This window comes from Cadophora gregata, assembly GCF_030347475.1.
Source record: "Cadophora gregata isolate MNR1 chromosome Unknown scaffold_18, whole genome shotgun sequence".
Classification (NCBI taxonomy): Eukaryota; Fungi; Ascomycota; class Leotiomycetes; order Helotiales; family Ploettnerulaceae; genus Cadophora; species Cadophora gregata.
In genome coordinates this window covers 411379-425421 of record NW_026695941.1, presented here as the reverse complement: position 1 = coordinate 425421, position 14043 = coordinate 411379, and the positions used below count along the sequence as shown (strand labels likewise).

Sequence of the window (14043 nt, the reverse complement as noted above, 5' to 3'; positions counted from 1 at the left end):
CAATCTTCTTCTCCAATGCAACAAGACTCGTAGATATGTATTCGTTTAACGTCTCCTATCTTTCGTTGCTTCCGCTTTTGACTTCTTGGGTCAAAGTCGTCTGATCAAATGTTCAAACACCAAATATCAAAGGTCGGGAAATTCAAGCCTTCCCACGCCACGAACGACTGACAGGAGCGTCTTATACTTAAACACAATCACCACACCGCACACCGACCCCTCCTCGAACACCTCACCAGCATCTACCCCTCCACCGATGTCATTCGCCTCCCCCCCCATCCCTCCATGACCAACCCACCACAGCCACCCCCCTCCTCTCTCCAACAACAACAACAACAAGGAGCACCCCTCAATAAGCGAAGCGAACCATCCGAAAAAATAGAACAGAACAAGGGCTTCAGACCGTTTCTCCTCTCCACTTTTGGCGCAATCGATCACTACCTACCGCGGAATACCTACACAGCCTCTATCTATCAAAAGGGAAAAGAAGAGACGAATGACATCACTAGTCTCTAAGTTTGGTTTCACGCGCAGATCCGGGGTCCTGTCTCACCATGCCAGTCCCTGCATCAAGACGGGCTATACCCACAATACAGACTTCCAAAGTCTTCTTTCCTTGCGCCTCATCCCTTCTCTTTTAGTCTTATTTTTGATGCTTCTCCATGCAAACGCCTTGTACCTTTGTTGTGGAGAGTGGAGCTATGATGATACACCGCTTGAAATTTTTGTAGATCGCGCCAGCCGCCTTCTCGAATACTACTGTACTTAGGCTTCATGAAACTATCCATCCATCCATGATGGAAGAAAGGGTGATTTTCGGCTTCTGTTTGATATTGCATGGACGGGATAAGCTGTCTTGCGGGCGTTGAAGGAAACGACCGGCCCGACAAGAGCACCCGGCTTCAGATCTCTCAAGCCCATACTCACCGCGTTCTCAAGTGACGGGAAGGTCCCAGTTGAGGCTCTGCATGATGTCGCAAAGTTCAAAGAAGATCAGATGGCAGCATTGGAAACCGAACGCTTTGCCTCTGCACACGGCACTGGCGGGTAGGTAGGTAGGTAGGTGAGGGAAACCGGAGTATCAGATGGCCGGCGGGCGTGATGGACTTGGGGAATGTCCGTACTTTCAAACTCGAGAGTCATGGAAGGGGAGAGGAAGTAGACGATTTGGACCATCGATCGTCGTGTGCGTAGCGTAGGTGTTTTCATCTTCTCCCAAGTGTCGTTCGTCACTTCATAAGATCCACACAACACTAACAATAACGCCCCAACCATCGACAGACACAAGCTCAAGATCAGTCCCCTTCCTTCCCCATCTGAGCGCTGTGAGACCGAGCGATGGCGCAATCCGAAGTCCTCGATCATTAATTCGATCCCTCCCATTCTTGAGCTCCCGGGAATTATTGACGTGGCGTTCCCCATCTATAACAACACCATTAAGTTTCCGTCTCCATCTCCATCTACCAACCTCGCCAAATCTCAATCATCAGTAAATTGCGGTGAGAGAAACACTCAGTCCTCTTGAAGCAGAAGATCCGAAATACTCGGAGAAACGCAATACCGTTGAAAGTCGAAACGCAATCCCATAACCACTTAATAAGCCACTCTCGCTTCGCTTCCGTGCAATTATTCCAATTCATGCATTCAAAACATCCCGTCACTTCCGATCACTGGAAGCTGGGACGCGATACAGACACCCACATGCACACACACACATCGCAGCTGCTCCAAACCAAGCAAGCATAAACCCCTTTCCACTCTTCCACTCACCCCCTGAAAATTCTAAACTTCCCTTCGCCTCCTCCGAACTTCGCTTAACCACCATCGCACGCCCGTTCCAAGAAAAGGATACACCTTGTAGCTGCGACAATAACAACAACAACTATAGCGTGTGTTAACGGGCAAGGCGAGAGGCGAGATGACTAGGGACATTGGGTATAGCAGGACGGAGATATATATACTGTAGTGGGGACGTGAAAAGAATGAGTGAAAGAAAAAAAATTATTTTGGCGAGATAAGTTAAGCAGCTATAAAAGAGAGAATATGCGCGACTAGCGCAGCGCTTACTTCATTCTTTTTTTTGTGTTGGCAGTAGGTATGTTCGCGGTAGGGTGTTCGTTTGTGTGTTGGCAATAGTTGAAGGTTAAGATGAGTGGGAGATGGGATGGGTTGCCCTGTTCTCCCAGTATCAGTATGTTGGCAAACAGATGGAAGGGGAGGGAGGTTGGGAGATTGAGGAGAGGAGTGGAGATACTGTATGCACGTTGAGTTGGCCAGCGAGGAATAGGAAGAGGCGAGGAATGGCCGGTACAATGAGTGAAAGTAGGTAGATGTATTCCGCACAGACGCTGTCTGAAATAATACACATGTTGAGCAAGATTGGAGTGCGTAAGCTAGAAGAAAGAAAATTGCCACGGCCAACTTCACTTGAAGCTATTGAGGAACACCAACCTGCCACGATCAACTCCTTTAGAGAGGTAGAAAGTAAGCCTACACAGCTGAGACAAATAATAGATAAGTAAGGTTATATGATCCAGTCCAACATATATACTTCTGCACTTTCCATTCCTCTACCTGTCAAACATGCAAGCTGACATGATGCACAACATTAGCGCAGATGATCGATCAGATCGAAAAGCTGACGACAAAGAAACCGTCATATGCTACTTGAGCCACTCCGAACGCCGATTAGATTCTCTTTCCCAATCCTTTCCATTGATTTCCCTCCGATCCGTGTCCTTGGATGCCCGAATTTTACGCCGAAAGTGGTACGCTGAAACGTAATACTGTTTGTTGTTCCCGTGGCCGGGCATTTGTGTCTGCTGTGTGACATTAAACACATGGTTGTGAGCGTTCCAGAAGAGATTGATCGTTCTATGGTTGGGGAGCTGTCGATAGTGGACGGCCCGAAGTAGTATTCACCGAGTGAGTTAACTCGAGACATTTGAACTTGGCCCACCTTCAGCAATGGTTGGTAACCATTCCGTACTCAACAGTTTCATCGAAAGGGCATTTCACCACCACCTCCAACCATGTCTACACTTCCGCCACTATTCGCCCTCTGCAAATGCCGAAACTGGTCCGGCACACTTCGCGGTATCTGCATACCGAAATTGCTACCACTGTTTTGTCGTAAAGGTGGTCGTCTGACCGCCTCCATACCATTTGCCATCATAGGCTGTCGATGTTGACTGAGCAATCCCATAGTCCCCTCAAACTCCCTTTTGAAGTCAAGAGCTCTACCGCCGCCACCAACGCCTTCCCCGAAATTTCTTGTGTGATTGTGGACGCCTACGTTATTCGTCATCCTAGGGGCATTCATGTCTGGAAATCCTCCATAGTCTCCCAGGCCGGCATATTCCATAGGACTTTGCATGACGGAAGGACTTGTGAAGGAGGTACTGTTATCGCTGCTATCGTTGATAGGCGAACCAAGCTCTTCGACCCTCCTGTCATATTGTGGCATGCCTGAGATTGCGTTACCATTGAAATCGGTATCAGGCTCCATCTTGAATTCGCCTCCACTGGTGCCATTGCCATTGTATCCTGGGAAGTTGGATGCAACACCGATGCCAGCGTTGCCGAAGCCATCAAAGATATCGACATCGGCACAGATATTCGCTGGAGTATCGGGTACAGTCTGAAGCATTGGATTAACGAGCTTTGGCAGAACATCGTTGACCTTGGCGAGGAGAAGAGGAAGGAAACGGTGATCGCCATTGCGAAGAACGGAGAGGAGAGTCATGAAATCGTGAAGATAATCACGAGGTCCAAGTTGGAATGGATCTGGATTTGGTGGAAGAAGGGAAAGAACGTCGGTAAGAGAGCAAGCGACATCAAAAAGCTTCTCGATCTGTGCCTGTCAGTAGAGATACAAGGATATTTAGCCTTAGAACTTACAAGTCCGATGCCGTGAACTTCCATGCTCTGTTGGGAGAATTGAGATGTCATTCCGACAAGATCCCGAGCAATATCAACAGGATATTGGAAGGTCATGCTTGGGTCACCATTGCCGGAGCTCAAACATCCATTCTGGATGCTCAATTGCCAAACCATTGTTCGTAGCCATTGCTGACTAGTTCTCAAGTCGGCCGTCTGGTTCTCTGTAGAGTTGAGATACGTAGGGAGTGCATCGTTCAATTGCTTCTGAAGAGCAGACAGATAAGCTGGAGAGCAGTCCGTTCGGGTCTTGTTCCACAGAGCAACAAATCCTTCGTCGAAAGGTCGGAACAGATTGACGAGATGAATAAATCCATTCAAGTGATGAGCCTGAGCGTCAGTTGGATCATCGCTTTGTGTCGGAAGGGTGATAGTTGCTTGTAATGAAAGAGGGCGATGTCTTTGAAGTGCATAAGCTCTGTTCAAGGTTAGCATTTTGTTAATGTTCCAGACCAATGATCCTACCTTTCCGTGACGAAGAGTAGCCAATAAAGCCTTCGTCTTCTTGACGACTCGACAACATCGAATTGAACATAGGTATCTTCCTTCTGCATGTTCAAAATATGTGACAGAGTCGTCGCCTCTCTGAGATGGAACCAAGCCTTATTGTGCAAATCCAGACCAAAATAGCATCCGAACAGGAAGAAACTGGTGACTAGACTATTTAATGTCGGAGTCTCGAGATGATCATAAGATTTCCTAACTCTCAATGTTTCCTCCATCAACAGGTTGCCTGATACGAGGTTGGCGCCAGGGAGGCTGTCGAGTCCGAGTGGATCGCCTGGTATTCCCATTCCTGGTTGTATCATCATGAAGGCACATAGCGATGTCAAAAGACAGTATGTATCGACGTTCTGGTCCGCGTACATTGCTTGTTGTTCTAGTCGACCGCGGTGTAGTATGGGGAGGGTAGGATACATATTGGCGAAGAAAAATTCGATGCATTCCTTGATCATGTCGTTGGTGAGAAGACCTGGTGTAGGAGTGAGTGTCGGACTACATGGCGGACTGTTGATTCCATTCATTCGGTTTGCTACTTTCGAGGAGAGGGTGCTCTGTCGTTGTGTTTCTCGTAGTTCGCTGATGACCTTGGCTCGCGATCCTTTGGGTCCTTTCTTCTGCGGGATGGCGTGGTAGGTACACGATAGTTGGGCTGAGGAACAGTTGCGACACGGATTGATGCCATCACATTTGACCTTTCGACGATGGCAAGCGTCGCAAGCCCGCTTGACCGAGGTAGACATGGCGGGCGATGGATAGGCAGGGTCGAGAATCGTCGCGGGTGAACCCTTCGGCCTGAACGATGGACTTGACTCGACTCAACTCGACTCAACGCAACGGAACGTTGTCTAGCAGCAAGGCGAGATGATACCGACGACGGACCAGTGGCACTGGAACGATTAAAGGTTGATCTGCTTCGACGTCCAGTACAGTTCTGAGTATGGGGTAGTAGTGGAGTGGGCGAAGGCTGTTCTGCGTGGAGTCTGGAGTTATTCGGTCCGTATATGAAGAAATGGCGGAGACGGGACGCTCATTTCCAGAAGTGCGGGGGTTAAGAAATAGGAGCGAGCAGGGCTGTGTTATTGGGCCACTGCTACCAGGGACGGGCGCAGAGATGTTTCGGGGTAAGGTAAGCTGTGATGCGAGCAGCGTGGAAAAGAGAGGATATATTGTTGGTTAGTGGTGTTTAAGGAGAGTTGATGAAGGGCTGGAGGGAAGAGGTTGAAAACAAAATGTGGATCGACTGTTGGAGGGAACGGGACGCTGGGAGAGAAGGGAAGGGAGGGATGGATCGCTCGAGGGAAGAGGAAGGGAAGGGCAGAGACAAGAGACGGGAGTCGGGACTGACTATGAAGAATCGCCAAGACCTGCACCACTGAGAAGCACGCGTGCGGCGTGCCTGACCAGTGACCACCGACCAGGCCAGTGAGGCCAGCGGACGAGGTGATTCAAGGTTAGAGCATTTTGCACCTGCACTGGGCTGACCACTGACAGTGAGCGCTGAGCCACCGGTCATTACAGCCATCGATAGTAATTAATCATGACAATAGCAGCAAATCAAAACTGAGGACATGTCCGAATAGTACCGTTGGCACTTCAAATATAATTTACCTATCCTTCATATTCCATATTCCGTTACCATATTCCTGGATATCCCTGATCTGACAATGCATATATGTAATTTACTGTTTTGTACAAGAATCTTTCCTTTCCTTTCCTCCTAGGGCACCGAGGCAGTGGTCAGACGGTGACTACTGGCGGGAGCACCATCAAGTGTCGAACCATGGAACCAGTCGATCATAGAACAATCGACGAACACTAACGACTCAACGGCTTGTAAGACAGCCGATGCGCTGATTCAACCACCACCAAATTTCAGTGACAGTGTGTCCTCAGAGTGCCGACCCCCGAGGACAGGCCTGTAAACTGGAAGAACCCGCTGAAAAATATTTCTGTCTGCCCCAGAAAACAAGCACTGTAATTTACGAGTAACTGCCCCGGTATTAATATCCGGCAGTCAAATTTCGTACGTACGGTACGTGGTTTATTAATCCTGTAAAAGTGGACTGAACAATTTGGCATCATATGTGGCCAACAGCATCACGACTACCTCACACGATAGGTATCTCGTTATTGTCTGATCTGGGAAATCGAGTCAGCCTGTAAACGTAACGTAGCAGACCAACTGCACCGTACCTTGCTTGCCTGCTTCGCCTTGCCTCGTTGTGTCAGCAGCCCCATTGAATCGAGTAGGCTGAAAGCTTGCCTGCTGGGCGGGCTGCTGTACCTCTCTCGACTTCCCATTCCAGCTTGTTACTTCGCATTGATGATGTATTTCAGCCATGAGATCGTTCCTTGTCCATAAGTGAGAGGGTGCCCACCCCCTTAAAATCCTCAAGACACTGGTGAGAAGTTTCGCAACACGGTCGTGGAGGGCTGTTTGTTTCCATGCCAGGATATCCCGAAATCTGGATTCTCCTCATTCGGCATTTGTATTTGCCTTTGCCTCTCGACAAATCAATCACTTAATCACTCGATAATTGCCATCCTCATTCAAATTGTAAGCATAACAAAACGCGCCACCAATTCCTCTCCACTCCGCTCTTCTGCTTCTCCATTGCACAACAGCTCACGATGGTCGGCCTGCAGCGCAGCATAGCACAATCCAGTATGGAAACACCTGCGCTCGGCACTTGCAAGGAGAGACGGTGAGAATGGCTTGACCTCTGTCATCTTCGCATCACCTCACGATCCTGCTCTCGTTCCCACTACTCACTTCTGCAACGAACACGATTCGTGAGAGTTCCTACTGCTCCTCCTCCTCCAGCCAACCGGAGACGCCTTTCGATTTTTCACGCTAGATCCGACTCCGGCATAGTCGATCTGTAGGTCTGACGCCCCGCAAGGACCTGCCCTGTCCCCACAAGCGAATCCTTCTTGGAGTCTTCCACCAGCCTTCTGGCGCCAGTTCACTTCCAGGTTCCCGTCGGTTCCGCCCTCACCCACGAGGATCGATGACAGAATGACAGGAACTATGGATACTTCGGCATTTTAACTTTCTGCTTTTCTTTTGGAGATTCCGCCTTTTCGGATCGCAGCACATCTCATCTGATCTTTGCAAGGGCAGATCAAGATCAAGATTACGGGGTGCAAACAACCAGGACTCACCTCCACTCCACGTTCTGCATCCTCTCATCAATGTGAGCCGCAGCTGTACGTAACAGTCCGGTACTTGGTGCTACAGTACTGTCTTCCTCACCGACCAGCCAACTATGGTGTGATGGCTTGTGCGAGGTACATACGACAGCGTACCTGTCACCAGCGCTGACTCGACCCGTTCCTGTTCTCATACATCGTATGATTTGGCCATTTCTTGCCAGTCCAGGGGTTGCCACAGATATCCGGACACCGACACTGAGTTCAACGCGACTCCGGGTGGAACCGCCAATTCGCAGCGCTCCTGCTTATACATCAACAACGACAGTACTTCTCCTGGTTCAATACCGCTGTATACGTCAGCCATCAAAGTTTGAGCTAGGTCAAGCGATCTCACGAACTCAAGCAATTCCAAATCATCCATGGAAGGCAGCATGTCGTTCGTTTCCAAGTCACGATACAGTCATGTGATATATGTATGCAGACTCCATCCCAAAGTGGGCAAGTGTCCAGGATTTGGCGACAGGGGCAGAGAAGGACCGAAGTCACCAGCATGAAATGCGGAGATGGTACTGAAAGTGTGGAGGTGCACGGTGACGAGGCTTGATTTGGCTTTGCGCTTGTCTTCAATTTGATAAGTCTGGGGAAAGAGGATGCAGGATGGCCGCTATCTTTTGATGATGGCTTGGCTGGAAGTTCATGTGCATCTCAAGCGACCTTGCACATGGAGAACTTGGGGAAAGTGGAGTGGATTCTCTCGTCAGAAGATCACACCGCTTTCCCCCAAAAGTATTTCTCTATTTCGAGCACGATTGCGCAAAGTCTTGGGGAGTAACTGGGAGTGTCAACTGGCACTGGAAAACTCGATCCCACAGCTTTCAAATACCATTTCCTACCGTACGAGTATATTCCTCCTCTTCCTCCGGAGGAACCTCTCCCAGCTGGATTTTCCCCGCTGTCAAAAGTACCTGCAGTTTCCCCTGCCTGTACCGGCCTCACATCCACAATACAACCGAGACACCGACCCATCCAAAACATGCAGCCCTAAGCCCTCTCGGCCGCTCTTCCGACCTGCCCATGCCTCCTTCAATTTCCAGGGAAACAATATCCAGAAACCTTATCACTACTTCTGTATGAAGATGGAGTCCGACGATCACCAACAGAGGGGCAGACACAGACACCTCGTGGGGTACAAGTCAATGTACCCCGCGTCAGTACGTGTCCCCGTCTCAAGGTAAGCTTAAATCGCGCAAACATCAGATATTAATATCAAATCCAACTCGAACTTCAATATCATCTACTGCACAGACTCACAAACGGACCGATATACACACGCCATTCGTGCCTGATCGACAGCGGTTGCTCCCATGGCGTTCGGGACCCGCTTGATTCCCGCTGCCTAGACTATCTATCACTTGATAGATACTCAGACTTCCTGCATACTTGGACACGGAGAGCTCCTCAATGCAGTTGTTATGTGCTCATATCAGTGAGCTAGGAGCCGCGATTAGCGGGTCTTGATATGAAGAAATACTTGGTTGACGTGGTTAAACCAAGGTAAGTACATATGATGCATGAGGTAGGGTAGGTAGACGGGCCTTCTATTTCGCCGGAGGTAGGTAGCCAACAGCATCAGACTGGCGGACAGCTTCAGTATCCGAGATTCTTGTCTTGTTTCTATTCCAAGTCCAAGCCAGACTCTGCACAAACAGGTCGAGCGAAATGACGAGAAGTGTTGGTTTTTCTCTGCGTTGTCACCATCTGATCAAGGGGCGGCTCAGAAACCTACTCAGAACAGTCTTTGCGTCGTTGATCTTATGATAATGGAAGCGAATCGAGACAAATATTTATTGTTTACCAGCCTCCTCAAAGTGACACAACGGCACAGTGCATCGAAGCTGTGCCGTAGGCTGGATTCTCGGCCATACTTAGCACCAAGATCTAAATCTTCTCTGCAATCAGAAAATCTTCTTCCTGCAGTAAGCGGGAGTCAATGAATATCTCCGCCGAGGGCAAGAACTTCTCAAGCTTTGGCTAGAGAGCTCTTTCCTTCGTTGAATCGGTGCCATCGACGACAAGAACGGAAGACACCTGCTTTGCCCCTTTTCTCTCTCGAAACGTCGTCTCAGTCCGGCTTCCCATTTCCCTGTCATTTTTCCCAAGCTCTGAACGGATTGCTGCTTCTGTAAAGCCTTCTCGCTGCCAGTCCGGAATTTTTCTTGCCGTTCAAGGTTTTCGCACACTCGCACCTTTGAAGCTTGTTCCCATCCCTCCTAACAGAATCAGCCAATTTCGTGTTCCTTCCTCACAGGCTGAACTCCGATGTCAAGAATAATGCTTCCCAGGTTTCCTTACACAAGAGTGTCTTTCCAGCCTTTATCATCATCGAATATCTGCCATCTAACAGCGATGATCCAACTTCACACAAACGACCATTCCTCCTAGCCACCATTTCCTGCCTCCATTGCCTCTCTGCGGGCGGTCATCGGAGTGCCTCTGCAGCTATCTCCTCTACTTATGATTATTTCCCACCAAATTCATGTACTGTGTTGGATATCTGTCTGGCATGATCGAATACTGGCAAGAACTGCTACGTGCTTCGGACCAGCAACGCACCTGGCAAGCCATCGAACGACTTCATCTTCGTCGACGAGCTCAACGTCTAGTCCAAAATCAGCAACCACGTTGCCGCAAGCCATGCGCAGATTTGCCTTGCAAGAAGATAAAGAACGCTTCTAGCCTGTAGGTCTTCCTGTGGTGTGTGGTGTTTCTCTCAGTTCGTGAGTTTGTGTTTTGCGCGTCGAGCCTGGTTGAGACTGGAATCCAGTAGTCCCCTTCCTCCATCATGAGATGAAAGATTATACACGGTCGATTGTGCCACGATCATGGGTGTCCTGGATGCTGTGGACTACAGTTCGTACTTGGTTGTTGTTGGATTGAGACACTCTCGAGAACTCCTCCCCTTCAAGAAGCAGGCTAGCCAGCATACTAGTCGATTGCAGTGATGACGGGACCTATTCATGCTGATATAATGAAGCAAGCCCTCGCTTTGCTGCCAGGATCTATGAGCGCGCAAATTCGAGTTCTTGATCTGCGATTTTCATTTGAAGCGTAGAGGCTCGGATGGAAGAAACAAAAAGAACCAGTTGTCACCACCAACACCTCATCCCATCGCCAACAGTGCACCACTACAGCTAGCACCGATTCCCATACCCAGAATGCTATGCCAGATTACAGAAGCAAGAAAGCGGATCTTTCGAACTTCATCCAGCAAATCAACAACTCGGATTTGCACACCCGGATGTGATATCAAGCACTGCGAGTACGAAAAGTTGAACATTTTGATTGTTCTTTGACGACTGCCCCCGGGAGAAGTCGAACAGCCTACAGAAACTGCCCGCACGGTGTGTTTACATTCCGATATTCCGACTTACCTTAATTCACGTTCTCGATGATACGATTTCTGCGTCATGTTAACTTGTGCAGTTCCCCCGTGGTCAACATAGCCCCTCTGAGCCGCAATACTACACTGTATTGTACAGCAAAGCCAAGCTCTCCCTCTTGGCCAAGAAGCAATGTGCCGAATTGCCATATGCATGAGATGAGGCGAAGTAATCACATTATCCAACGATTTTAACAATCATATTTCGAGAGCCCAAAGATGGAAATGTCCATTCAAGCGTTTGCGATCTCACACCTCTCAATCAAGCTTCTGGAATCTCAGAACTAATTGATACGATGGTCCGATGCTCTAAAAATACCTTCAAATGTTATTCACATTTCGTACAACGCTTCCTCTCATTGGCTATCTGCCCCATAAAAGCTCCATTCGTGAGCCCCTGACACCCCAGTGCGGCACAACAAAGCTCGCTTCGTACACAGACGCATCTGATTCACCAATTACGCGAGAACGCCATTCTTCCCTCCCTGTTTGTCTCGAAGCAACACAGGATTCGCGAGTGGGCGGGGATGGTGCGCAGTGTAGATGCTTGAGGTTGGTGTATGGACTGGAAGCGCGGAGTTCAGATTCAACCGTTGCCCAGAATCAGAGGTTCGTAATTTCCCATAGTGGGATTAGTTGGGATTTTGATGCAGGCTGTACGAGGCTCTTCGGTAGGCGCCTTTGGTTAAAGATGACCTTGGCCCCGAGGAGAGCAGCGATCTAAGCCTTCTTTGAAATTTGGAGATGCAGAGATAAAAGTCATTCGTTTTTCAAACTTTCAAACTTCCATACACTGTCTCTTCATACAATACCAATCATCACATCTCGTATAAACACCAATCTTTGCAGTCCTCATCACGGCAAACATTTCTAAACAAACCCACACCCTCACACACCAAACCCTCACAATGCCAGCTCTCCCAACCGTCCAATCCCTCTCCCTCCACAGCAGAGACCTCCTCCACCATACCATCCAGAAACGTTCCGCCATCGGCGATTTCTTCTCTCTCCCCATGGTACTAGGCATGATCGTCCTGCTCTTCGTAGGCATCGGCATTGCTGCTTTTGTGAAGATCTGGAAGGACGATAACAGCGGGAGGACCATGCCTGGGAGGTATATTTTGAGATTAGGAACATAGGAGGGAAGAGGAGGTGGAGTTGTGTTCTGGGAGGGAAGTTCGCTTGTTGGAGTTGTCGTCACTTGTGGATGATACAACATGGCGTAGGGGGGATGGTGTTGAAGATGAACGCTGAGATTTCGGAAGTTCGATGAAGGGGTTTTCGTATCTGCTGAATTCCGCCTGAGGTGACATCTCTCGACAATTTTGTCGGGACGAGGAGTTCTTATCAAGTGTTCAAGTCCCATGCACTCCCTCCTCATCGGCAGGCAAAAACGATATATATCAATCGACCACCACACTTCCGCTTCAACTCCCTCAATATTTCAGCACTTGCTCAAACACATACACCACCAATTTTTCATCATACAAACGCTTTCAAGAAAGGACATTCCCAAAGGATGAAAATACGAGGATCCTGGATCCTTCCTTCTGCTCCCTTTTTCCTTGCTCACTATTACGGCAAAATGTCGCATACATATATATTTCTTTACATATGATTCGGCGTTGGGACTGGGAGATTGTTGGCGTTTGGGTTGCTGGAGTCTGGACTGGTGATCTGGGTTTTGAAATTTGGAGGGGGAATTGTATATGGATGGTGGATCTGCATATGCGTCTTGGATATCAGATGGAGATGGGTGCTCAATAGATGGATGGAAGGATGGAAAGAGGTATATTTCCTAGTGTGTATGGATTTGTTTGAATAGAATGGGGGTTTGAACTACGGGGATGGATCACAGGTTGGTTGCTTGCTTGCCAAATATATAACCTTAGGGAAAGACGTGGGAGGGACGGTAGCTAGATGGAACCAAGTATACAGTTATTAGAATCCAATGCTACGAGGCTCACCCCTAGTGTTTCAATCCGCACTCGATCGTGTTGAAGAAATTGAGTCTGGAAGATGCAGGTGGGAGAATGAAGAGCACTTCGCCAGTGGTATCCTCAACCCGGATGATACACATTTGTAAAACCCGACTCTACTACGCCTTTCACCTACGTCTTCGCCTACGATGTCGAGAGGAATTTTGAGACATTACATTGTCTAAGAGGTAATAATGGAAGGTAGACCCACCACCCCGATCTAGCTTTGGCTTGTGATATGGGAACGCCGTTCAGCTGTTGGGTTTCTTCATTATACCAAAAAAAACTTGAGATCTTTGCTACAGCCGAATGTCCCTCAGATCATAAGTGTACATACATCTTGACTTTATCCTGAGAGCCTTGATTGCTGTGGTGGCCAGAATACAAAGACAACGAAAAAGAAAGACAGGGGAATCAAAGAGAGAAATCAATGCGAGATCGGGAAGCTAAAAAGAAAAGAGGGGCAAAAAAAACGTACAACAGTGGGTATTCGCTGGTGGTCACCCACCCAACTACTAATCCACCGGTCTGGTGCTTGTGTATGGCAGAGCGGACGGGATGCCCATTTCTCACCAGCCTATGGTCGTACGTATCAGGCTCCTGATTGTCTCGTTATATATTAGAAATAAGTTGCGCAGAGCTAAATGCCGCTACCGGATTTGAGAGTTCCCAGTCCTCCTATCCCGATTCCAGTATCTTGACTCACTAATAACCTGGTGTATGCCATTAGATTTAGTCTATTCTACGCTAAAAGACTGTACGAAGGTAGGTAGGCTATCGGGTGCGTTTGGAAATAGCCGAATGAGGGGCGTACAGGATATGAAGACTAGTTTACGACGCTCGAATTAAGAAGTATATTATAGTCGAAAATTATGATTTATCTTTAAAAACTATCAAGAAATAACAATTTGATACCTAGGACTTTTTCGCTTCGGAATCTGTAAGCAAAGTACTATATAAAACATAGTACTTTGGAAGTCGCGGACCTCACCAGAATCGGCCACCTCCAACCGCACCCCATAGGTA

At 48.4% G+C, this 14043-nt stretch overlaps 1 protein-coding gene across 1 annotated transcript; it reads right to left on the bottom strand.

Moving 5' to 3' along the window:
- Window positions 1-308: 308 nt before the first annotated feature.
- ONS95_006555 (uncharacterized protein) lies at window positions 309-6787 on the bottom strand. The gene is made up of 5 exons (XM_058500020.1): window positions 6637-6787; window positions 4405-6582; window positions 3901-4357; window positions 2255-3853; window positions 309-2174 (listed from the first exon to the last, which is right to left on the bottom strand). The coding sequence occupies exons 2-4, from the start codon at window positions 5181-5183 to the stop codon at window positions 2999-3001; spliced, it is 2091 nt and encodes a 696-aa protein (XP_058349854.1). The 5' UTR covers window positions 5184-6582; window positions 6637-6787; the 3' UTR covers window positions 309-2174; window positions 2255-2998.
- Between the last annotated feature and the right edge of the window lie 7256 nt (window positions 6788-14043).